Genomic DNA, 420 nt, shown 5'->3' with positions numbered 1-420 from the left:
GGATCCTTCTCTTCGCCTTTCCTTCGCCATCGTGCGCCACCTGCCCGCCTAGCCTTCTCGCCATGTCTTCTCACAAGACTTTCAGAATCAAGCGATTCCTGGCTAAGAAACAAAAGCAAAATCGTCCTATTCCTCAGTGGATTCGGATGAAAACTGGCAACAAAATCAGGTACAACTCCAAGAGAAGACACTGGAGGAGAACGAAGCTGGGTCTGTAAGGAGTCAACAATGAATGGCAAAACAATTAATGATGAATCGTGATCCTTGATGAGTGTTACAAGATGAAGTTCAACATTTTCAATCTGGAGACTTGATCATGTTTAAATTGGGAGTGGTTTCTCCAGTAATAAAACGTGGAACCTTTTAAAAAAAAAAAAAAAAAAAAAAAAAAAAAAAAAAAAAAAAAAAAAGAAAGAAAAA

The 420-nt window shown here is 38.3% G+C and overlaps 1 protein-coding gene across 1 annotated transcript; it reads left to right on the top strand.

Moving 5' to 3' along the window:
* Positions 1-420, top strand: LOC142839175 (large ribosomal subunit protein eL39). Its single transcript, XM_075955104.1, has one exon. It carries the CDS (start codon positions 63-65, stop codon positions 216-218), a length of 156 nt encoding a protein of 51 aa, XP_075811219.1. The 5' UTR covers positions 1-62; the 3' UTR covers positions 219-420.

This window comes from Microtus pennsylvanicus, chromosome 21 (genome assembly GCF_037038515.1).
Source record: "Microtus pennsylvanicus isolate mMicPen1 chromosome 21, mMicPen1.hap1, whole genome shotgun sequence".
Lineage (NCBI taxonomy): Eukaryota > Metazoa > Chordata > Mammalia > Rodentia > Cricetidae > Microtus > Microtus pennsylvanicus.
Note: the sequence above shows the minus strand (reverse complement) of the source record. Positions and strands in the feature narration are given on the sequence as shown.